Source organism: Chanodichthys erythropterus, chromosome 8 (genome assembly GCF_024489055.1).
Source record: "Chanodichthys erythropterus isolate Z2021 chromosome 8, ASM2448905v1, whole genome shotgun sequence".
Classification (NCBI taxonomy): domain Eukaryota; kingdom Metazoa; phylum Chordata; class Actinopteri; order Cypriniformes; family Xenocyprididae; genus Chanodichthys; species Chanodichthys erythropterus.
Window position 1 is genome coordinate 8,113,360 of NC_090228.1, and position 16,710 is coordinate 8,130,069.

General features: G+C 34.0%; 1 protein-coding gene across 5 annotated transcripts in view; it reads left to right on the forward strand.

Moving 5' to 3' along the window:
• The window catches only part of sbf1 (SET binding factor 1), a 61,564-nt gene that overhangs the window by 26,856 nt on the left and 17,998 nt on the right, over nucleotides 1-16,710 (forward strand). For 2 of the 5 annotated variants that reach the window (XM_067391701.1, XM_067391705.1), the window contains exons 5-21: nucleotides 904-1,014; nucleotides 1,939-1,992; nucleotides 3,792-3,821; nucleotides 5,234-5,339; nucleotides 5,522-5,654; nucleotides 6,970-7,078; nucleotides 8,400-8,513; nucleotides 11,355-11,432; nucleotides 11,582-11,695; nucleotides 11,789-11,917; nucleotides 12,035-12,133; nucleotides 13,087-13,291; nucleotides 13,406-13,518; nucleotides 14,776-14,925; nucleotides 15,122-15,190; nucleotides 15,426-15,587; nucleotides 16,337-16,599. In XM_067391701.1, coding sequence (XP_067247802.1) covers nucleotides 904-1,014; nucleotides 1,939-1,992; nucleotides 3,792-3,821; nucleotides 5,234-5,339; nucleotides 5,522-5,654; nucleotides 6,970-7,078; nucleotides 8,400-8,513; nucleotides 11,355-11,432; nucleotides 11,582-11,695; nucleotides 11,789-11,917; nucleotides 12,035-12,133; nucleotides 13,087-13,291; nucleotides 13,406-13,518; nucleotides 14,776-14,925; nucleotides 15,122-15,190; nucleotides 15,426-15,587; nucleotides 16,337-16,599 — 2,039 coding nt within the window. The remainder of the gene's footprint in view (nucleotides 1-903; nucleotides 1,015-1,938; nucleotides 1,993-3,791; nucleotides 3,822-5,233; nucleotides 5,340-5,521; nucleotides 5,655-6,969; nucleotides 7,079-8,399; nucleotides 8,514-11,354; nucleotides 11,433-11,581; nucleotides 11,696-11,788; nucleotides 11,918-12,034; nucleotides 12,134-13,086; nucleotides 13,292-13,405; nucleotides 13,519-14,775; nucleotides 14,926-15,121; nucleotides 15,191-15,425; nucleotides 15,588-16,336; nucleotides 16,600-16,710) is intronic. The other 3 variants (XM_067391703.1, XM_067391704.1, XM_067391706.1) reach the window with 3 other exon arrangements.

Sequence of the window (16,710 nt, forward strand, 5' to 3'; positions counted from 1 at the left end):
AACCGGTCATTTTTGTAGGCATTAAACTGCCATAACTTTGAAAGACAATATCTCTGTTTGCATTGAACTTTCAGCGCTGTAACTTTGCAGATGCTGTTTATGCTCAAGCAGCAACATTACAAACTAACTAAAGTTAAAAAAGTGAAATCGCATTGAGCCACCCCTTTAAATATGGATGTTTGTTTCCACCATGAAAAAAACAAAAAACAAACTGTAATTGCAACTTTTTATGTCACAATTGTGACTTTTTTTTTTCTTGCAATTGTAAGTTTATATCCCCCATTTTTTTTTATATCCTTTTTTCTTAGAATTGTGAGATATAAACTTGCAATTCTGAGAAGGAAAAAAAAGTCAGAATTGAGAAGTCGCAGTTACCTTTTTTAATTTTTAATGGAAACAAACTTTCATAATTACAATTACACTTTTGCTGGAAAGCACTGGCACAACTATCACATTTTTACAGATTCATTTTCCAACCCAGAGTCATCTAACGGAGTCATTCTTGCAATTTTGGCAAAACCTCATCTATTTCAGCCAGCTAGGCAATGTTTGGTTAGTGACATGAAAATCCACAGAATTTGCCATGTTAAACATAAGTGCATAAAATCCTATAAAAGATGTAGTAACAACATAGAAGTGGCCTGATTGGTCAAGTGACATCACAATTTTTGAGCCCTGAGGTCAGAGTGTTTTACACGTGCTCCAGTCATGTTGAGCCAGGAAATACAGGTTCAAATCCAGCCTATGGTGTATCCTGATCTCATTTCCCTCTTCTAATAATTTCCTGTCATGCTTCAATCTCTAATAAGTGTCAAAACCTTAAAAAAAACATTAGCAATAGAGGTATGATGTTATTAGATTTCCCTATATTTAGATTGACCCTTGCATCTCTTTACTCTGCAGAACTGCTTGAGTCTCATCTACACTGTTCATGTGGATAGCCTCACCGTTCCCATGGAAACGGTGATCGGAAACCTTCTGACCTGCATTATTCCTATAGCTGGAGGCTCTCAGGTAAGAAATGTGCACAATCTAATATGTTTTAATCCAAAACCAATTTGTTTTTTGACCTCAGACACGTTCAAGTGTTTTTCTCCTGAGGGATTCTTATCAGAGGTTAAAGACACATTTGAAAATGGTGCTCTAATCCCGTGCCTCATGGGTAGTGTGGAAGATCTGCACTATTATGGATGTCACAGATGCTCTAGTCTTAATTCTTTCTCAGAATGATGGACTCATGATGACTGTGAATACTGTGTGTACATTATGTACAGTACATTAGTGCACTTGAATGAATGAATGAACACAACATATAAGGGTAATCTTAGTTTATATAGATATTTTACTAAATAAATTCATTAATGACCAATTAAATTATTTAAACCCCATAACAGGTTTTAAAAATTTAAAGGGACAGTTCACCCAAAAATGAAAATTCTGTTGTTTACTCATCCTCATGTCATTCCAAACCTTGTGTAACTTTCTTTTCAAAAAATATCCAGTCTACTCTTTTTCCTTATAATGAAGATGATAGGGGTTTAAGGTGTCAAGCTCCAAAATTACACCACAAATGCTATAAAAGTATCATAAATGTGACATAAATGAATCTTGAGCAGTCATAAGAGCACTTTATGTGAGGTTGGACCTACATGTAAGTATTCATTCTCTGAAAAACATTAATTTTAGAGCTTGACTGCACATAACCCGATTCAGTTTCATTATATGAAAAAGACTGGCCAATTTCTCCTTTTATGTTCCTCGAAAGCAAGTCGTATGGATTGGAACGACATGAAAACAGTTTTGTTTTTGAGTGAACTATTGCTTTAAATATGATTGTTTTTTCTATAACATGCTCACATGTTATCATATTCTCAAGTTCACGTTTGGTTTTTGTGATTCCCTCCCCTCAAGTGTAAACCTGACTCCCTTGTGTTCCAGATAAATGACCCCCCTCTTTGTAGTTTAACTGACTGGCTACTGGGTTGTTTCCAGGTAACATTTGCCTTTGAGTGGCTTCAACCAATCAACCCATTTGTGATTCTGCCTGATAATCAATCGTCAACCTATGCTTTGCATTTCTCAGTCATTTCGAAATCACTGCTGCTCATGCAAATCAACAATGTGCCTTATTTCTTTCTGATTCTTTGGCTGCAATTGATTGCACCTGAAATGCATTGATCAACTTTGTTTTGGTGACAGTTTTTTTCATCTGCTTATTGTTTATTTTATGGGACAGTGCACAGATAAACACTTAAGCACCTCCTCAAACACGCAGAGGCTTATGGGGCCAGCGTTTGTGTCCTGGGCCTGGTTGGCGTGGATTGAACATATGGGCGGGGATGGTGGCAGATGGTGTCTAAGCACACTGCAGCGTGTATGAATGACAGCCTTAGAAACACGCAAACAACATACTACTACAGCTTCAGTGCGGTGTTTCCATTGTTTTGCTTTTATCTTGTGTGCATTGGAAAGGGATTATTTTGTGTATTGCATTATCATATTACTTTCGGTTTGAAAATATGGTTGATTTTTATGATTGATGATGATTGATTGTTCTGAATCAATTTCTAATTGGATCAGCCATGTTTTAAGCCATTATTTAATGCAGATAAATGCAGATGCTAAATTATTTTCTCAACCCTACAGTTGAGACTTGCCAGAAGAACTTTAAGTACTATTGTCATCTTGTCTTGCTTGTTAGTAAATGTTGAAATTAAAGGTGCACTATATAACTTTTTTTTTCTTTTTTTTTTTTTTCGAAAAACACCATCAATCCTTTTTCCAAAACGTGTTTTTGTCTTACCTTGACTCACTATGTTAAGCCGTTATAAGTGTTTATATTTTAGACCGAGCCGGATGGTTTTCGTGGGATATTGCGTTGTGCTGGGACAATACATTGATTCTCAATTCACACCAGAGTCCTTCATATAAAAATCGGTCAACAGGCTTTCATAGACAGCCTAGGAAGTCAGGGAAGGTCTCGTTTCATTACAAGCTGTTCACACATTGGCAATAAAAAGCGATTAATACATAAAAATTTGAACATACAGCCCCTTTTAATATTTACATTTTAATTAAATATTTGATTTTGTTTTGTTGCAAAGTTGGTTTTAAAATGTTTAGGTTTACAATTACTTGAAAAAGTCTTACATTTCTTTCCCTTAAACATGCAGATAACCTGACAGAGTCTTAAAACACAATCTGTAAAATATCAAAGATGCCTGCCCTGGATTTAATGAATGTCTTTGTGATAGAGACAAGGTGTTTGGCAAGTATCTGTGTGTTGGGAAGCCAGTGGAATTGGTGAGTCAGGTGTAACTTGGTCAGAAATCTGTGTGTGTAAGGAAGCAGTTTTTCTGGAGTAGTGCTGAGAATCCATTATTTTGGACTCCCTGGAGGACATGTTTTACTGTCCCTGACCTAGGGCCACAATGCCAGGTAAAACACGTCTGTCTGTTTTCCCAATTGCAAAATAATCCATACTGATACGGCCATATCAGAAGTCATCAATGTAATATCTAATCTGTTACACAAGTCAGAGATTCCCAGGCCTCACTTTCTGTTTCAGTAAGGGTTTTACCTGCTTTTACAGCAGCTGTATTTTCATATCCCTGTGACTCTTGCCATCACAGCTGTGTTTTATCATCACAATCTTGTGTTTTGCATTTTTGTCATGTATTTCCTTGTTTGCTTTTTGTTTGCTCTTTTTTTTGAATATATAATTGTAATGCCTCTCAATTTTGGTGTGTCTAACGGTTTGTGTTTTTTGTTGCTTTGTGATGCTAATCTAGCCGGGCCAGGACGACAGAGAGGAGAGCTCGGTACGCTCCGTTTGATTTCGTTCAGCTCTTTCTCTCACTGTCAATCCTGCTTTCCCTTTGTTTTTTGCTGCACCAATTAAAACACATGCTCAACATCAGGGGAACCAATTAGATTACAGAAATTATGATTAAAATTAATCAAATATGTGACTAACCATTGTTTTAGACACAATAAATTTGTTTTATCTATCCGTCTGTCTGTCTGTCTGTCTATCTATCTAAGCAGCCGCACATTAAATAGAATGAATTTAGAGATGGAGGGACAACATTTTAGCATTTTCCCCTTCTATTTTAATCTTTACATTTACATTTTCAATATATATGTATATACAATTACGGTTCAGTTTGATTTACTGACAGACCTTAAAAAAAAGGATAAAAAATGTGCATTGCATGGCATTTCTATATTCACTTAAAATTCCCATCCATGTTTGGATGGGACTTTCAAGTGCACAATGATTGCAAATAATTGCCATGAGTGCATGATTGCAAATTACGCTTCTATGCAGGTCCATACATTATCACTGTGGATTTGTCCTGTCATGAGGTTTCATCACAGAAAGCATTTTATGAGGGTGTATAACGTGCACGTGCTCTAATGCGAGGCTGTTAAACGCTTGTGTGCTGTGGCTGTTTGAAGTGATGACATCACCCCCCACCGGACTCTCATTTTACAGCTGCCACTTTACTTCCTGTCCTGATGTGACATTTACTCTATAAGGACTGGGTTCTTCACTCTTACTGACCTCACTTCTGCCTTAATTAACTGATAGAAAAAGTCCTAAAATGGGCATAACCGCAGTATGTGTTGGGTTGTGTAGGTGATGTAAATTAATTATAACTGCATTATGTGAATGATTTCCTTTGGCTGATTGCCTTACTGTCTTATTTCCAACTAATGTTTGAAGAGGAGATGTTTGTCATTGTCAATTTTTTTTTGTATGACCATACCTTGTAATTTATAATGCAAACCATTGTATTATTCACCTTATACTCCTAAAAAATTTAATTTGTGATTTCTAAGATTTCAAAAATTCTTCTACAGCAAATTTTCATCCTCACTTTAAACATTTTTAACTCTTTCATTTGTAAAGCTCTTAATGTAAATGTGACTTATTCATAACAGGAAATAGATGTTGTTTTCTTTTTGGTGCTGGTTTATAAAGGGTGTATGGCTTTGATTTCTTTTTTTTTTTCCTTCTTCTCTAAATAACCTCCTGTCTTTTAGTTCACTCTACAACCAGCCTGCCGCACACTTATTAATCTTTCCCATAATGCCATGGTGGAAGTGTTAGATGGTGGTGCTTTTCTTTTAAAGATGAGCTCACTCTAATTTCTCTTTTATAATCTCCCGATCTCTTTTACCCTTATCTTTATTCTTGTTTTCTCGCTTTTTCTTTCGGCTTCTACAGAGGACCATAACGCTTGGTGCGGGCGATAGGCAGGTTATCCAGACGCCCATAAGCGACTCCCTGCCTGTGAGCGGCTGCAGCGTGGCCCAGCTTTTCAGACAGCTCGGTAAGCCAATCAGCAGCAGTCTTAGGTGCTTAACAGCAAATCAGCTTCATTAAAACAGCAACAGTTGGTGTCAAGTGTCAGATGTGGATGGTGTAATCTCCACCTTGTGTTGTTAAATAAATAATAGAGGAAGTTGGACTGATATTTTTAGGCTAAGCTGACCTTTCTCTCTGTCTCTGCAGGAATTGTAAATGTTCTCTGTCTGTTTTGTGCTGCCCTGACGGAGCACAAGATCCTGTTCCTCTCCAGCAGTTACCAGCGTCTAACAGATGCCTGCAGAGCTCTATTGGCCATCATGTTCCCACTCAAATACAGGTAAAGAGGGATCTTATGTTGGCGGCAAATTTGACTGGTTTATGTACAATATTCTAAATATCCCCATCCATTTTCACCCAATTTGTGAATAAATTTAATTTAAATAAAAGGTGAAATTTCTGTTTGATTTTTGATAATATAATAAAAATTGATGATTTAGCATATGAAATAAATTATTATTATTATTTTTATATTTATTTTAATTATGATTGCTGTTATTACTATTGTTATCATTGTTATTTATTATTATTACTGCTATTAATATAATATACTATTATAATCTAATTTTGAAATTCATAAAGGTAACAAACTAATAATAGCACAAGATGATAATAATACATTTTATTGATTCTCTTTATTTACAAATTCTGAATGTCCCCATCTGTTTTTTCTCCATGCCATAGTTTTTAGCTTTGGATAAATTTAATTAAAAAAAAGTTGAAATTTCTGGTTGATTTTTGATAATATAATAAGATGACAATTTAATATACATAATCATTATTATTATAATTAATATTATTATTATTGCTGTTATTACTATTGTTATCATTATTTATTTATTTATTTATTTATTATTACTAATACTATTATCAATAATAATCTAAAATTTATAAAAGATGCAAACTAATAATTGCACAAAAATAATAAATTTTATTGATTTTTTTGATAATATAAGATGACAATTTAGTATACATAATAATAATAGTAGTTATTACAATTTTTGTTGTTTTTTTTATTTATCATTGCTGTTATTACTATTGTTATCATCATTTATTTATCATTACTACTAATATTTTAATAATAATAATGATAATAATCTAAAATTCTGACCATCCCCATCCATTTTCCATCCATTTATTAAAATTTCTGGTTTATTTTTAATAATATAATAACAATTGACTATTAATTTATTGATTGGGATGTTTATTTATTTATTTATTTGTCATTGCTGTTATAACTATTGTTATTGTTATTATTGCTAATAGTGAATCTGTTTTAATAATAGATTAATTAGGTTAATCTAATATTAATCTAATTTTAAAATTCATAAAAATGCACAATGCCAACTCAAAATAGCATAAAAAATATATTTGATTTGCATAGTACCTTTCATGCATAAAATGCAGGTCAAAATCTTTGAAATGTATAACAATATATAAAACCATTTTAATTAAATTTTATTAGCATAAAATTTTTTAAAAAATTCAAAAATTTTGCCCCTTTATTTATTTATTTAGTCTGATAAAATGAGTTCTGTTCCTCCTAATCTTGTCTCCATCTCAACCCCATCCATGACTTTTCCCACCCTCTCCAGTTTTACATATGTTCCCATCTTACCGGGAAAGCTGCTGGAGGTGCTCAGCACGCCAACGCCCTTCATCATCGGAGTCAACTCGCACTTCCGCTCGGAGACCCAGGAGCTGGTGAGATGTGTTTTTTTTTTTTTCTCCCCTCTTTCATTCTCTGTGTCGTGAGCCTGAGAATGTAATGCAACGCACATCTTTTCAGATAAGGTTTGATCAGATATCTGACATATGGTGCTGTGTAACACACAAAATCACATGTAAGATGATACAGCGTTCCATACAATGCACAACATGGGATTAGATGCAGGAATACATGTACCCTTATATACCTGATTTGGTTTATCTTGGTGCATCTCAACTAGTTTTTGGCCCTTACTAATTATAAGCATATTCATTTTGCTTTTGCGTCTGATGATGTTCGGTTACATTTGTTATCTGTTTTTTGCATCAAATCTGTAACCCATTGTTTTGGGTGGTCATTACTTAACAGTTTATTTAACATAAACTCTGAATTATCATGGATTTATTTCAAAAGCCATATAATAACATGTGACCTCATATTTTACAAGATTTGCTTTCATTTCATTCAGTGGGAAATACCTGACCCATTTTTCTGAAGTTTATATATATCACCTGCTTTTTTTTGTACTGCCAAATGCTGTAACAATAGGTATTACTCGAACAGTTAAACCTGCTTGACTGTGATTATCTCGGTTAGCTTACTTCAGGGTTTTTTTTTTTTTTTTTTAAGATGCCATGGAACCCCAAAAAATGTATTTTTAAAGGCGTCTATTTAGTTTTTTTGTATAAAGACCCAAATTATATTGTGAAAAAAATTATATTATAAATGTTTTATTTTCTTTTAAGTTAATTTTTACATTTTTCCTACTCATTATAGCACTGTAATAGATGCATATTTATTTATTTTTCTTTTATCAAATTTATTGTAATTATTTATTAATTGTAATCTAATTTTTATATAAATAATATATATTTTTATTTTTAAATTTATATAATTTATATTTATAGATGTATAATTTTTATTTTAAAATTTTTACACTGTTTTTCTCTAAACATTTAAGCCACTCTGGATCAGTTTACAAGGGAATGTTGGACATCTCTGGACATGTTTACATGCAGTGACCTGTGTGTAGTCGAGTTCAAATGAGAGATATGATACTTGATAGTGGGGAATGATACTTGACCTGAGGTCACTTTGTTTGGACTTGAACGTTCCTACATGTCAGAATTTTAAACAAAAGACATTTGCAAGGGACATTGGGTCTCATTCAATAACTTTTTTTTAAAGTTTAGACTTGTCTAAAAGAGTTTTTCAGCCCCGTTTTTGAAATATTAGTTGATGCTATGCATCTGCCCATATGGAAAAATGTAGTTCAATGTGGGTTCATATTTACCCATGTGCGTGTTATATTCACAGCTCGACGTAATCATTGCAGACCTGGACGGTGGCACGGTGACCATTCCAGAGTGTGTCCACATATCCCTGCTGCCTGAGCCACTTCTTCATCACACACAGACTGCCATCTCCATGGTAATCAACACCTTTTACCCGTTAGGTGGATGTATGACAGTCTCAGCGTTGTGTAATCACTGACAGAAGTGACAATGTCATGGTGACATCAAGTTTTTAAAGATAATTTATCAAACCATAGTACAGATTGAGGAAGTGTTGCAGGTTTAATGGACTGGGGCTATAAAAACACACAAAAGAAATATTTATCTTCATTTTGAGGTAATTAAATGCTTCTCGGCACACATTACTCAACCACGCATACTTCCTTGTTTAAGTTACACTTAATGTATTTCGAGAAAGATGATAGAGCTGATTTTTACAGGCAGCTTTATAGTGGTTTAAAGTAGTTGCAGTTATAGGGCAATATATTATATTATTGTAGTTGACAGGAAAAAAAGTGCAAATACATGTGAAGGATCCATAAAACATTTTATTACTAATTTCTCAATCAAAAGTAATAATATTTAAAGGTATTTTTACCCTTGAGATCTCAGTTTACACTGTCCTTTTTTTTAAATTTATTTAAATTCTATAAATTCTATAGTTTTTTTTAAGTGTTCTGATACAGAATAAAACCTCAGTACAGAGGAAATGTATAAAATGCATTACAAATATTCATATATATATATATATACAGCTATGGAAAAAATTAAGAGACCACTTAACATTGATTTCTGAACTTGGAGTGGTCTCTTAATTTTTTCCATATATATATATATATATATATATATATATATATATATATATTTACTGATACCAATAGATTTAAAACTCAAATTTTAGCTGATAACTGGTATGGTACTCATTTATTGTTATTTATCCCTAATTTATCATTATTTTCATTAATATTGACTATATCATCTGTTATCTAATTCAGTTGTGTACTCTCAAAACACTTTTTATACAGGCTCTAACAAAGGACAAATGATGAAACAAAAGCAGAAATATCACATTTAATCTCTGGTTTCTTGTTAACAATTAGGAAATGTAATTTTAAATTTACAGTATGATGTATGAGTCAGATGCATACCTGGGTCTTTTCTAAAAAGGAAGTTATTTGTCTTTTCAGGAAAGTGACAATGAATAGGTTTTTCCGTTCTGTGCTCATACCTAAAAGTGTTCGGTTGTCTGTCTGTGTTGTTTTAGATTGCATCAAAATTGGCACAGAAAGATCCTTGTGTGTGGCATTCCCATTTTGCCCCCCTGGAAACAAGCCCAGAGTCCCTCTATTCGTGTGTGTGTGTGTGTGTTTTTCCTGCTGTCTCTCTGAAATGTGCGTCTGTGGCGCCAAGACCATCCCAGCAGAAGTGGCAGAGGTTGCGTATGTGTGTTTGAGGGGGCTCACATAACCACATCCCCTCAGGGAAATAGATGATAGTCATGGCGGAGGAAAAAAAAGAGATCGCTATGCCTCAGTAATAAACCCATTTCATCCGTTTAATTGCCTGGAAATGCAGGGTTTCTTTGTTTTCTTTTTTTTCCTGATTCTCACTTTTCTTAAAGATGCTTCTGATAGTTGTGTAGGTAACTACCATCTTTGGTTTATGTCCTGTGCCTAATCCTGTACCTTTTCAATTAGCTAAGTGAGTTTTGTTATTAGCTCCAGCTCCGGACGGCAGCTTTCTGTAATTACAGGAGCCAGATGAGCCAGATATGGATACTTTAAGAGGGAATTGTATATTGAATCACAGTAAAAGATATTTGCACCTAATTTTTTAGTCATCACTGAAAGTGAGTTACTGCACAAAGTGATTTAATGTTTAAATAGAACTATATGGAATAGGTCAGTTAGATCTTACAGTGGGTTGCACAGTAGTGCGACAAAAATGTAACACCAAACAACTGACGGAATGACATTGCTGTTGTGGCTGGGCAAAAACTCAAGGAAGATATGTGATTTATTGCTTTGTCATGTTACGGACACAATGAACATTGTGTTTTAAGCTGTTGCTGCTGACATTAAACTGATTTATGATTTGAGGCTTAAAATGGTGGCATTGTTAGTTGAGGTTTAAAAATGTGTGATGCATCAATGAAAATTCAGTGCTTTCACTGCAGAATTAAATAATTAACTATAATAATAATTTTATGCTGTAATAAACTACGTTTTCAACAGATCAAAATTATGAAAAGCCATCTAGACAGTGTTGTTATTGTTAACTAAAAAAAGTAAAACTGTTATTGTTTTTGTTAATTAAAATAAAGCTGAAATAGAATAAAATATAAATATGAGATGAAAAACTTAAATAAAAAAAAACTTAAAAAAACTTTAGCAACTATTTGAAATTAGTTTAAGTTGAAGTACTAAAATAACTAAACAACTGAAAAAAATGAAAAGAAAAAATAAAATAAATTAAATTAAAATATTAATTTATTAAATTGAAAAAATAAATTAAACAAAAATAAATTAAAATATTAATTTAATAAAAATAAAAAGCTAAAATAGAAATATTTTAAAAATACTAATAATGACAAAAGCATGTAATCAAATTAAAATGAAAACTGAAAATATTTAAGCTAATTTAAAACATTAATAACTACTTTAATGAAACATTTACCTTTGTGCTTTCCGCATATATTTTTTTTAAATAATATGAATCGCAACAAAATAGTCTTATTTTGCGAATTATGACCAAACATAATTTCATGTGTTGAATCATTTAGCAAAGAATCGTTGTCTGAGCAAATACTTAAATCTTAAGTCTTTGTTTGTATTGTTTACTTTTACTTTTTTTCCTCAAAGAAAATTTGTCAACGTCATTGTCGCTTCTTATCAGTGTGACTAGGTGTATGTAGTGGGCAATCAATAAAGGGATTGTACTGTAATCTTAATATAAATGTATGTTTTGTGTGATAAAGATTCTTGACCCAGAGCTTGAAGTGGCTGATCATGCTTTTCCTCCACCTTCCATTCAACCATCCACACCTAAGATTCAGGTAAAATTTTAGTTTAATCTATAAATATGTTTTCCTCCTTCCTTGTGTAATCGTCAAGCATTTGACATCACATCTAGAAATACAAAGTGTCATGACATTGCAGGATGTGATTGTTTTACGAGAGCGCCATTTTTTCATATGTGTTGTAGGATAAAGAGATCCGCGCTGTCTTCCTGTGGCTGTTCGCGCAGCTCTTTCAGGGCTATCGATGGTGTTTGCATATAATTCGCATCCACCCTGAACCCGTTATACGCTTCCATAAGGTACTGAAGAGCCCCAAAATTCAATTTCACACAGAAAATATGATAATAAAGAAGCATGAACAGACCTATAAAGCTTGTTGTTTTTTTCTCCAGGCTGCATTTTTGGGGCAGAGATCACTAGCTGAGGATGACTTCCTGATGAAGGTGCTGGACGGCATGGCCTTCGCTGGGTTCGTGTCTGAGCGAGGTCCTCCGTACCGAGCCACAGACCTATTTGATGATGTAAGTCATGGGTGTAAGATGGATATAGCTGACATCCAATAGAAAATTGAGAAGGATGTCTTCTTTTTGTCTATTTCAAGCTCTATGATCTTTCTCCCTCTTTTCCTTTCACTGTAGCTCATAGCCAATCAGGTGGAGCGCATTCGACAGGAGGCAGGAAATCCTCATAAAGTGATGAAGCATATTAAGGAGCTGGCGGAGCAACTTTTCAAAAATGTGTGTTAAATTCATGCGTCATATCTGCTGTGCACCATGTCACATTTGTCTCAACATGAAAAATATCACCTTTCCAGGTCAAAATTAAGACTAAAACAGTTTTTTTGTTCTTTTTTGTTTCTTTTGCAGTTAGGGATGTGCAATATCAGTACAATAAGTTATCAGAGAACATTAATTAAAAAAAAAAAAAAAGTATTTTCTCTCACTTAAAGGGATAGTTCACCCTAAAATGAAAATTAAGTCATTGTTTACTCACCCTGGAGTTGTTTTAATGTCATACACACCTCTTTCTTTTTCGCTTGTCCATATAATGGCAGTTATAGCTACCAGCATAAAGCTTTAAGTAAAGACACAAAAGTATCCCATGCAACACACGTCATATATCCTCTGTGTTCACATTTTTATTAATCTTGATTTCTTACGAATTGTTACAACTTGTTGTATCGTTATATGAACAAGCGTGATTGGAACGTTTTTTAAAAATTCTCATTTTGTGATCCGAAAAAGAAAGAATGACATACTCCATTAGAAAAACACCAGGCTGAGTAAATGATGGCTTCATTTTCATTTAAGGATGGCATTGTCACAACCTGTATGAAGTTCTTTTCTGTGAAAGAAGAAGAATATAAAAGAAGAAGAATGATTGAAGATTGATCATAAACAAACAGTTTTGGTTCCCAGTGTCTTCCATTTTATGAACAAAAAATACAATAGGAATGGGAACCAAAACCAACATTCTTCAAAATATCTTCTTGTGTGTTCTGCAAGTACATAAGTACTTTGCAATGTTGTAATGCATAAATTCATTTGCAACATTTACATTTAGTGTAGTATTTTGATACTGATATTAAATATAAATACATATGTTAAATTATATATAGTATTATAAGACTTGAGAATTGGCTTATAATATCGGTGCATCACTTTTTCTCTAAACACTGTTTTTCTGGCAGGAAAACCCATACCCAGCGGTGACCATGCACCGAGTTCAGAGGACAGCTGAAGTCGTGCATCACCGGTTACCACAGACCTCTTTCCCTCACCTGGACGAGGTCTCTGTGCAGCTCTTTATAGACCACGCTACAGCAAAACTCAAAACCGCCCCGCCTGTGGTCAAGGCCGAGCTGAAGGGCATGGTTCCATCTGGACCTCCACTGGGTGAGATTGCAAATCTGATGTAGCAAACATCACCTCCACTGCTCCGTTTTAGAGTATTGATATGTACACAACTTAGTGCTAATCTTCATGTGTTTTTATTTCTTTGGCTTCTAGGTGACATAGTGGACAGGAACGGGAATGTTATGGCAAACAGCGCCAGGAGGTTAGAGGTGGTCAGGAACTGCATCACATATATTTTTGACAACAAAATGCTGGAAGCCAAGAAGGTAAGAACCTCTTATAAATATTTGTCAAGCTTTTCTGTTAAAGTGCCCATATAATGCTCTTTTAAAGGTTCCTAATTTTGTTTTGGATGTCTTCTACAATAGGTTCACATGCATCCAAGGTCCGAAAACACTTTTATTTTCTCATAATATACATTACAGCATCACTTCTTTTCTGAAGCGGTTTCCTGTTTCTCTAAACACCTCCTTTTACTCTGATCTGATTGGTCAAATGGCCCAGTCAGTTGTGATTGGTCTAGCGCTTACAGCACGTGTCGGAAAGGAAACTCCCATTTCACTCAAAAAAATGAATTGTTGGATTTACCTAAAAAAGATGTCAAGTGGTTCCATGCAACTGTATTGAGTAATTTGTACATATAACAATTTAGTTGTATGAACAAAATAAATTGAAGTAAAGCTGACAAAATTTCTTTGAGTAAATACAAATCATTTGAATTTGTCACTGTTACATAATATTTATTTGTGCAGTTTACTTAGTAATATGTTAAATTTATAAAAGTTTATTACATAAGGTGAACACATTTATTGACTTAATTTACCTTATTAAATTAACTATTTGCTCTACAAACAACTCAATTAAATTAAGTTCATGTAGTAACATGAGTTTTCAAGTAATGTGAACAAGAATGGTTTGATTGAAACTAACAACAAGTGTATCATATCTGAATTTCAGCTTCTCAGCACTTGATACACAGTGATACGAACAATAACGATGGCATCGGTTTCACCGTATCAATTTGAGCGCGAGTCCTCATCTTTTGGAAGTGCATTCAAAGTGGATTTGCTTTTGCAGAGCAGAAAACGGCGTTTTCTCAACATGTTGACAACACAAACCAAACTATTCAGTCCGCAGCTAAAACTACAGTGTTTGAGGGCGATTCAAAGTAGATGTTCGCGGGCAGCCAATGAAGACCATAGGCTGGCATTATGCAAATTTGTTACAAACCGATGTTGGTTCATGAAGGAAGTAAGACTGGAATTACTGACAACTCCTGGAACGTGAAGTTCAGTATCGGTTCTTAATATAACTCCATTGATCGTGCACTTTATTCTTTGCAGACCTTTTACATTCATAAACCGCTGTATTACACATTACTTGAAAGGTAATATCTGAAAAAAGCATAATAAGGGCACTTTAAATATAAGCCAGTTCTATGGTGTTTCAGCTGAAGCTTTTATGATCTCAAATGAGTCATTTTTTTGTGGATATGTGTGTGTTAACTGTGTGTGTGTCTGCAGTTGATGCCGGCAGTGTTGCGGGCGCTGAAAGGTCGGGCGGCGCGTGTTTGTCTGACCCAGGAGCTCAACCTGCACGTGCTGCAGAACAGGGCTGTTCTGGACGACCAACAGTTTGACTACATCATCCGAATGATGAACTGCACCCTGCAGGTAAATCACAGGAATGTGCTCTAAAGACAGTGGATTTTCAAGAAATCAGATAAAGGATGTTTCTCGGATTGTTGTGGTGCAATAAGGAAGTGGGAAATTCATTCATTCAACTGTTATCCTTGTTTGCCTCCATAAATTGTGTTATTCAAATATTTTAATGTCTGCATATCAATTACGCTTCTATTTTTATCTTCAGGACTGCTCACATATGGATGAACATGGTATTGCTGCTGCCCTGCTGCCATTGGTTACCGCATTCTGTCGGGTTAGTGAATGGAGGATTTTTAAGTAAAATATACATGGTTATCATAAAAATTGGTAGATACCTAGAAGCTATAATATTTCACATGCAATAACTGTGATAATAACTAGCCAACTGGACATATTTGGCCGATTTGAGAAGTTCAATAATGAGTGATGAATGCATGACTGTTTTGTAAAAGGTACTGGATTTTCTCTGACTTAAGCATGTGAGTTTGCTGTTTTTGTGTGCGTTACAGAAATTGGGGGGAGGCATCACTCAGTTCGCCTACAGCTGCGTTCAGGAGCACATGGTGTGGACGAATATGCAGTTCTGGGAAGCCATGTTTTACAGTGATGTTCAGAAACATATCCGGACCCTGTACCTGGAGAACGGCGAGGAGGGAGACGTATCCACCACTGTAATTTATTTTATTTTATTTTATTTTATTTTATTTTATTTTATTTTATTTTATTTTATTTTATTTTATTTTATTTTATTTTATTTTATTTTATTCTATTTTATTTTATTTTATTTTATTTTATTTTATTTTAAAGAATTTTAAAGAATTTTAAAGAATTTGAATAATGTTTTTGAGTTATGAAAGTTATTTTTAAGTGTTACCTTTAATTTCAATAAAACTGTACCCTCTGGGGTCAATAAGATTTATTTTCATTTTTTTTAATTTATACTTTTATTCAGCAAGGGCGCATTAAATTGATCAGAAGTGACAGTAAAGACATTTAAAATGGTTACAAAATAATTATATTTTGAACTTTTTATTCATCAAAAAATCCCGAAAAAATGTTATAAGATAATTCTTATTATACAGTAATAATAATGTTTCTTGAGCAGCAAATTAGCATATTAGAATGATTTCTGAAGGATCGTGTTTAACAGGAATAAATAACATTTTAATGTTTTAAAATAGACAACAGTTCAAATTTAGAAGTTATAACTTTAAATTGTAATAATAGATTACACAATATTACTTTTTACTGTACTTTTGATCAAATAAATGCAGCCTTCTTTCAAAAACATTGCATCAACCCCAAACATTAGAATGTTAATGTGTGTTATTTGTTTTATGTTTAAAAATGGATGTATATAAGGTGTATTTTCTTTAACTGTTGCCTCTTGTATTTGACCTTTGACCTCTGCGTCTTTTAGGAGGTGGAGGGCATGGGGGGTCAGAAGCAGGTGAGCGCCCTGGAGTTGGCATCAGAGCAGAGCCGTCTATGGCCCACGTTGAGTAAAGAACAGCAACAGGAGCGCGTTCAGAAGGAGGAGAGCACGGTGTTCAGTCAGGCCATTCACTACGCCAACCGCATGAGCTACCTGCTGCTGCCGCTCGACACCAGCAAAAACCGCTTGCTCCGCAACACCGGCCTGGGAGATGTGGAGAGTGTGAGCAACAGCTACGTCACTAACAGGTGTGTGCTGCTGCATCTGGGCACAATAAGACTGTAATGTAATGTAATTAATAAAATAAAATAAAATATAAATAATAAAATAAAATATAAAAAATAAAATAAAATAATGAA